A 7,880-nucleotide genomic window follows, 5' to 3' on the forward strand; every position below is an offset into this window, starting at 1 on the left:
TCACCCGCCTGCTCTCCTCTCGGCCTCCGCCCCTGCCCGCCTGGCCCTGCTCATGCCGCGGCTGAATGGGCCCTCTGTGTGCCTGCGCCGGCTGGACCCCGGCCCGCCCTGGGCGGTGGGTCTGGGTCTCGGTTGCCACGAACACCAAGGGGCCTGAAATCATGGAAAATGCGAGAATTTCCCACCTTCTTCTCCAGGTTCAGTCCTGCTCAAATGCAGAGCTGCCGGCCGCCCGCGGGCTGGCCGCCCCCCACCCCCTGCATAGTCAGCCCCTCTCCTTGAGGAAATGCTCATAGCTGTGCTCCTGCCCCTGTCTGTCCTCCAGCTGAACAGCCCCCCACACACCCAGACCCCATCTCACTGCCACCACACAGCCTTCTCCCTGGAGCCCACTTGCCACACGCACAGCAGGGCAGCCCTGGCCCCAGGGACTGGCCAGCCTAGGCCGCAGGGTGGACGGGGACAAGCAGGACACAAGGCTGGGGCCTGTCAGAGAACCCGGAGGCCAAGCCCAGCTCAGCCTCGGCTGTCAGTTGAGAGAGGCCTGCCCAGTGGGGTCGGGGCGGTGGACACTGCTCCCTGGGGGCCCCAGGGATTGGATCTGGCTCTTGAGGTCCTTGCACACACTTCCCCAAAGAGGCTGGGGTCTCGGGACACCTTGTACTCAACGGGTCTGACCGTCTGAGGCTTGGAAACAGGGAAATTTGAATCGAGCGATCACATATCCCTGGTCGGACTGTGCGCCTCTTCCTCCCACAGGCCCTGCAGGAACCAGGACGGGGCCGAGCTGAGCCCAGACACAGTCTGCCTGGATAAGCTGCAGCTGCACTCGGGCCCGGAGCCCCAGGGGGAGCCAGGCCCAGGGGAGGCCTCTGGGGACAGCCAGGCGCTGGCTGGGGCAGAGCCAGCCCAGGAGCAGGTAGGTGATGGTGGACCGCACGGGGCCTGCCTCTGCGGCCGGCACGCACTGGGGGCCTCGTGGGCCCGGCCCAGAGGGAGCCAACACATCCATTCTGAGAGTGGTGGGGCTCGGTGACCCTGTGTGGCCAACCCCTTCTGCAGAATTGCAGCCCCGAAGTATGTCTGGGCTGGGAAGGCCCTGAGGCGTGAGCGGGGAGTGTTTGCCCCGATGGGGGCGGCGGGGGGCAGGAGGGGTATGGGAGGGGGTCGCCTAGGTCTCACGACCTCAGATGTTCTGTTCCCAGCATGAGAGATGCCAACCACCCAGGACGCCCAGCCCCTCGGCCTTGGAGACCACCGGACAGGGCTCCCCTCCCCTGAGCCCCAGCACCAACGTAGGTCAAGCCCCAAGCCTGCTCCCCGCCTCTCCCCGGCCGGGAGGGAGCCCCACGCTGGGCTGGGATAAGGAGGGCCCCTGCCATCCCCCACCCGCCGTGCCCAGACAGGGGTGCCCTGACGTGGGGCAGGGGAGGGCTGTACTCGGGCTGAGGCCACGTCCCCGCCCTGCCCTGCAGGTCATCGCCAGGACCGAGAGCCTGTTCCGCTCCGTGGACAAGAGGTATGTGTGGCCGCTGTCCTGGCTGGGACCCTGCCTGTCCCAGAGAGGGTGGTGAGAGGAGCCAGGGCGGAGATCGGGGGCTCAGAGGGCTCTGGCGGGGGCCAGGCTGGGTGCAGCAGCCACGTGAGGGGGACGAGGTGTCACCCTTCGCCCTCTCCAGTAACAGCGTGAAGAAGTCCCAGCCAGCCCTGCCCGTCTCCAAGATCGGTGAGCGGCTAGAGCAGTACACCCAGGCCGTCGAGGTACGTCAGGGTCCCCCGTTCTGCTGGGCCCCCGCCATTCATGCAGCCATTCGGACATGCAATCAACACTCTTCCACCCGGCCAACACCCCTCCACCCAGCTGACACCCCTCCATCCAACCGACACCCCTCCATCTAACCGACACCCCTCCATCCAACCGACACCCCTCCATCCAACCGACACCCCTCCAACCAACACCCCTCCACCCAGCCAACACCCCTCCATCTAACCGACACCCCTCCATCTAACCGACACCCCTCCATCCAACCAACACCCCTCCAACCAACATCCCTCCACCCAGCCAACACCCCCCCATCCAAACAACACCCCTCCATCCAACCGACACCCCTCCATCCAAACAACACCCCTCCACCCAGCCAACACCCCTCCATCCAACCGACACCCCTCCATCCAACTGACACCCCTCCATCCAACACCGCTCCACCCAGCCAACACCCCTCCATCCAGCCAGCATCCCTCCCCCCAACCGCTGTCCCTCCGCCCAGCCAGTGTCCCTCCAGCCGACACCCCGCGCCCCGCGCGCTCCCATCCACGCCAGGCTCGCACCGGGCGCCCCGTGCGGCGTGCGGGTGGCCGCGCAGCTGCGGGAGCGCCTTCTCTCCCGTGCCCCACCGAACACACGGTGTTTCACGAGCACACTGAAGGGGGGAACGCACATCTTTTCAGGGTGCCTTGCTCCCGCCCTGCATTGGGAAAGCACCCCGGGGGAAATACAGAGGGCGTCGTCTGTGGGAGGACGTCGTGGGTCCCACGGGGCTCCCCACTAAAGCAGTCCTGGGCTCTCTCCCCTGCAGACTGCTGGCCGGACCCCCAAGCTAACTCGCCAGCCCTCCATCGAGCTGCCCAGCATGGCCGTGGCGAGCACCAAGACCCTCTGGGAGATGGGGGAGGTGCAGGCGCAGTCCGCTGCCAAGGGCCCCTCCTGCAAGGTACGGCCCCTCCTGGGCAAGGCCGGGCCCCCCGGCGAGGCAGGCGTGAGACCGTCCAGGCCGAGTGGGGAAGGGTGACCCCAGGGCACGTGGGGGAGCTGGACTCAGCCGGCTGGCCCCGGGCGTGGCGGGCTGTGCAGGGCAGGCTGGTCGGCGAGGTGAAGGCAGACGGGGCCCCTTTCCCTGCTCTCCCCTGGGCAGGAGAGGAGGGCCCACGGCTTCTGCCCCTGTGACGTGTCCCCCCTCTGTCCCCAGGATATCGTGGCAGGAGACATGAGCAAGAAGAGGCTCTGGGAGCAGAAAGGAGGCTCCAAGACGTCGTCGACAATTAAGGTAGAGCCTAAAAGGGGTTGGTGCAGCGCGGGCGGGTCCATCCGGTGAGGGCCGAGGCGCGCCGTGCTCAGTGCCTCTGGGAGGGCTTCCTGGGGCAGCGTCACCTCCCTCCTGCTGTGCTCACCTTCGCTCTCCGTCTCCCTGCCCATCAGAGCACCCCGTCTGGGAAGAGGTACAAGTTTGTGGCCACCGGACACGGGAAGTACGAGAAGGTGCTCATGGATGAGGGCTCGGCGCCCTAGGCTGCCCCGCTGGTGAGTCTCGGGCAGTGGCCGGAGCATGACTCCGTGTGAGACAGGCCGTTCTGGGACCCTGGCGGCCTGGACGAGGCTGCAAGGGAGCCGGTGAGGGCCGACGCCCAGTATCCGCGCTGGCCAGAAGCCAGACCCCGCTCGGTCCCCCAGCCTCTGCAGACCTGCTTTACCCCCTCTCACCAAGCCCTGGCTGCTCAGCCATCCCCAGTGGGGGGCTCGACCTCCCGCCTGCAAAGGGGCCACGGCGTCAGGGGTCAGCCCGTTGGCTTTGGCGGAAGTCCTGGGAGCTCAGGTCCCACCCACTGGTCTGAAGGGAGCCCGGACTTTGGTGTCACCCTCCTGTCCCAATGGGCGGGTCACTCCAGTTCCCAGCACCCCCCACCCCCCAGTGCAAAGTCAGAAGGTAGCCACTGTGCAGTGTGACACATATTTATTAGGGGCCTGGGTCCCAGGCTCTGTTCCCAGCACCCACCACGTCCCGCGGGGGGCAGGCGGCCAGCCCTCTGCCGACGCTGCTTCCCTTGCAAGTCCTGGTCCCAGGGCTGGGGCCAGAGGCCTGTCTCAGTCCCGGCAGCCTGCCCGCCAGCCTCAGCATCTACAGCCCAGAGCGTCCAGGGGCTGAATCTGGCCATCCCAGGCGTCCCTGGAGACGGAGGTGGGCCCTCCGTGTGAGGCCTGCCCCTCAGTAGGCTGGGCACTGTCCCTCTCACTGAACGTGTCTCCCCGTAAGCCCCCGCACTGCGGCCCAACGCAGACCCCCCCCCGACATGCACACACGTGAGAACACCTCACCCCACCGCCCGGCCTGGCCGCCCAGCCAGCCCCAGGCTCCCTCACCCTGCCAGCCCCTCCCAGGATCTGGTCCAGTGGCCGTGGCTCCCCGCTGGACCCACCGCCCCTCTGGGCCCTGGGCCGCCCCATGGGCCACTCACTGGAGGCGCCAGCCGGCCGCCGTCCGGTTGAAGTTCTTGGGCTGGGCGCCCGGCTCCAGGATGGAGGGGATCACGGGCGGGGGCCGGGTAGCCGCCTCCTGCAGCTTCCGGGCGTTGAAGCGAGGCCGGCACAGAAAGGGCAGGCGGCCGAGGCTGGCCAGGCCGTGCGCCCCGTCCCCGGGAGCCACCGGGCTCCTATGGGACTCGGCCACTGACACGCGGTACAGCACCGCGTCCCACAGCCTGGAGGCCCGGGAGGCGGGCAGCCGGGGCGCTGGGTGGGCAGGGGCCGTTGCCTCTGGCCCCAGGCGTGGTGGCTGCTCTGCCTCCTCCATCAGCTGCTTCTTGAGGCGCGTCCAGCCGCTGAGCCGAGGCTCGGGCACAACTTGGGGGGCAGGGCAGGGGTGGGGGCCTGATGATGGGGTGTGGGACGAGGCCCTGTGGGGGCTAGAGGCTTGTCGGGCCTCAGTGGCAGGGCTGGCCACGGGGGGCTCCTCTGGACGCTCAGCCTCGGGGGCTGCGGGGGCCGGCCTGTCGGGCAAGGGTCCCGGTGAGCGGTAGGTGGGTGCTATGGGCACCACGACCCGGGCACTGGCTTCTCTGGGCCCCGAGGCCTGGAAGCTGGGGGGCGGCCTGGGCACAGGGGCTGCCTCAGGCCTGGGCCTGGCAGCCTGGGCCCCGGTGGGAAGTGGACGGATGTGGGCCACCGGGATCGAGGGCTGGGCCCTGGGAGAGTCTGTGCCTTCGTCCTGGCCACCAGGGCCTCCACCTGGAGCCATCTGGGGGGACGCAGGGGTCTCAGCCGGTGGGGATGGCGCCAGCTGGATCTGCATGTGGCTGATGTGGGTGCCCCCCACTGCAGGGCCTGGGGCTCGGGCAAAGCCACTGGAGGACCAGGTGGGTTCTGGGGCGGGGGCTGTGACGACAGTGCCCAGGCCACTGTGCCGTGTGACGTGGAGGGACAGCGTGGACTGCCGCAGCGGGGGTGCCACGCAGTGGGCAACAGGGCTGTGGGGGGCGCAGGGCAGGGCGGTCTCTGCGCATGGGATATTGGGGGGCAGGGCAGTCTCCGCGCAGAAGGTTTCGGGGTGCGGAGCCGGGCTGTCCTGGTCGTGGCTGGCCTCGCTCACGGGGGACAGGGAGCTGCGAAAGGCCCCGGGTGGGGCAGGGGGCCCGGCCGCCACCCTTCTCCGGCCGATCCTCCGCAGGAGCTTCTGCAGGCGCACGTTGTCCTTCCCGGGCTTGGGCAGGAGGGGTGGCGGGGGCCTGGGGGGCCCCTGGGGGCGAGGGCCAGCCGCCTCAGGGGCCGCCGAGGCCGTGCAGAGGACCATCGCTGCCCCTGGGGGTGGGGAACGGTGCATCAGCGAGGGGCATAGGGTCCCCGCCGGGCAGGGGCCGGGGCCCACAGGAGCGTCACTCCTGGCCATCACAGCCCTGCCCACCGGGCACTGCCCGGTGCGTTCCAGGCACGTCTGTCTCCGTGGGGCGACTCGGCAGTCACCTGGTCGGAGAGGAGCCCACGGAGGCCTGAGTCACTGGTGGGTGGTGGACAAGAGCCGGCACCCGCCTCCAGGTGCTGCCCATGTGTACCACCGGGCCGGGAGACCCACAGGCCAGCTCCGAGCGGGGGTGCACATGCTGGGTGCCCACGGGAGCAGGAAGAGCCCCCAGCTGCAAGCGCATGGGGGCGATGTGCCGTCTCAGACCGGCCACAGGCCCGTCCGCTGCCAGCCAGTGGTGAGGGTGGCGGCCAGAGACCCGAAGGCTGAGGCTGCATCATCAGAAGTAGATTGGCCTGGAGGTGGGAGCCATTTCACTGAGCTATGCTAAGTGGGGTCTTCCCTCAGACCTCCTGGCCGGGCGGTCCCTGCTGAGCCACCTGCCCTGGCTTCTGGGCGCCGCGTGCTTGCAAGAACGTTGACAAATAGTGTCTGGCCGAGGTAGAGACCGCCAGGGTGGGGGAAGAGGGGGCCTGGGTGCCGCCGGCTCTGCTGGGCAGGAGGGATTGGCCTGCGGAGGGACTTGAGGGTCTGCTCCGGGGCTCACGCTGTCCACCCCTGGGGGCTCGGGGCCCTAGGAGCCCCAGGTCCAGCTCTGGGGAGCTGCCAGAGCAGCAGGCAGATAGGTGACAGGCAGCTTTCCCTCGGCTTCAAGTCCCAAGCAGGGCCCAGGGCATCCGAGCTCAGCGCGGGGAGCAGGCTCCCAGGCGGAGGTGGACGGAGCTTGCGGTTGCTCCTGGTGGTGGGAGGGGGGTGTGGGTAGGGCCAGGGTGGCCACCAGAGAGAGGCCGGAGGCTGGGAGGGACAGGGCTGCCCGCTGGGGACGGCAGCCTAAGGCGCTCGCCCCACCTGTGTTTCAGCTGTCCCGAGGCCCCGGCCGCTGGTGCAGGCCCGTGGACCTGCCACACGCCCAGCCCAGGCTCCCAGGGAACAGCCTTGCCGAAGACGCTGCTTCCCATCAGCCCCTCCAACACCCGCCACCGCTGCCGCCTCTGTCCCTGGACCCTCCAACCTCTCTCTCCTCTCATTCCCTGACCGCTGGCTCTGCTTGTCACAGCCCGGGAAGGACAGGGCCCCTCACTGATGCTTCGCTGGAGAGACTGTGCCCACCGGGGCCCAGAGCTCGCGAGGAAGGTGCAGCCTGTGCAGTGAGGGCGCCTGCCGGGGACGTCCCAGTCGAGAGCCGCCGTGCCTGCACTGACGCCCCGGCCGCGCGTCCCTCCCACCCCCGCCTGCAGCCGTCTGCATTTCGTGCAATAAAGCTCTTTGTGTCCCCACGCGCTGGCCCCTCAGTGCTCGCTGTGGGGAGAGTGGAGGGGAGCAGGCCCGGCGGGCTGCGGAGGCCTCTGGATCCAGGCCCTCTGTCCCGTCCCATGGCCTCTGGGAGTAGACTCTGAGGTCTGAGGTGTGTGGTCATATGAGTCGGGGTACACACGAAGCGTGTGATTTCTCCTTCCTTGACTGGCCCTGACTGAGACGGGGCACACTCTCGTCTGTGCACCCCCTGAGGACAAGACCTGCCTTGGAGTCAACCCCCACCCCAGCACCCAGAGGTGCACAGTGACAGTTTGAGGGATGGACAGATGGGTAAATGATAGATGATGGATAGATGGATGGATGGATGGATGGATGGATGGGTGAATGGTTGGATGGTTGGTTGGTTGGATGGATGATGGGTGGGTGGGTGGATGGATGGTGGGTGGTTGTATGGGTGTATGGATAGATGATGGATGGATGGATGGATGATGGATGGTGGATGGATTGATGGATGGATGGATGGTGGGTGCGTGAATGGATGGATGGTGGGTGGTTGTATGGGTGTATGGATAGATGATGGATGGATGGATGGATGATGGATGGGGTGGATGGATGGATGATGGGTGGGTGGGTGGATGGATGATGGGTGGGTGGGTGGATGGATGGTGGGTGGTTGTATGGGTGTATGGATAGATGATGGATAGATGGGTCGATGATGGATAGATAAGTGGGTGGGTGGATGGGTGGAGGGAAGGGTAGATGGATGATGGATGGGCGGATGGATGGAACGGTAGATATACAGAGGGATGAGAGGTAGATGAGCAGGAAAATAGTCGTGTGGAGTAAATAGAAGCAGACACGCACAGGCAGTCAGACAGATGCCCGCTGCTGACA

The 7,880-nt window shown here is 67.5% G+C and overlaps 1 protein-coding gene across 1 annotated transcript; it reads left to right on the forward strand.

Annotated features, from left to right (window-relative positions):
* Window positions 1–685: 685 nt before the first annotated feature.
* On the forward strand, window positions 686–6,920 carry LOC105311516 (lymphocyte-specific protein 1-like; the record flags this gene model as incomplete). Its single annotated transcript, XM_011387502.2, has 8 exons — window positions 686–919; window positions 1,206–1,295; window positions 1,476–1,519; window positions 1,680–1,761; window positions 2,577–2,711; window positions 2,967–3,044; window positions 3,197–3,298; window positions 6,590–6,920. Coding segments are annotated over 7 exons (753 nt in total), but the record flags the coding sequence as incomplete, so codon positions are not given.
* Between the last annotated feature and the right edge of the window lie 960 nt (window positions 6,921–7,880).

This window comes from Pteropus vampyrus, unplaced genomic scaffold (genome assembly GCF_000151845.1).
Source record: "Pteropus vampyrus isolate Shadow unplaced genomic scaffold, Pvam_2.0 Scaffold1000004594, whole genome shotgun sequence".
In the NCBI taxonomy this organism is placed as follows: Eukaryota; Metazoa; Chordata; class Mammalia; order Chiroptera; family Pteropodidae; genus Pteropus; species Pteropus vampyrus.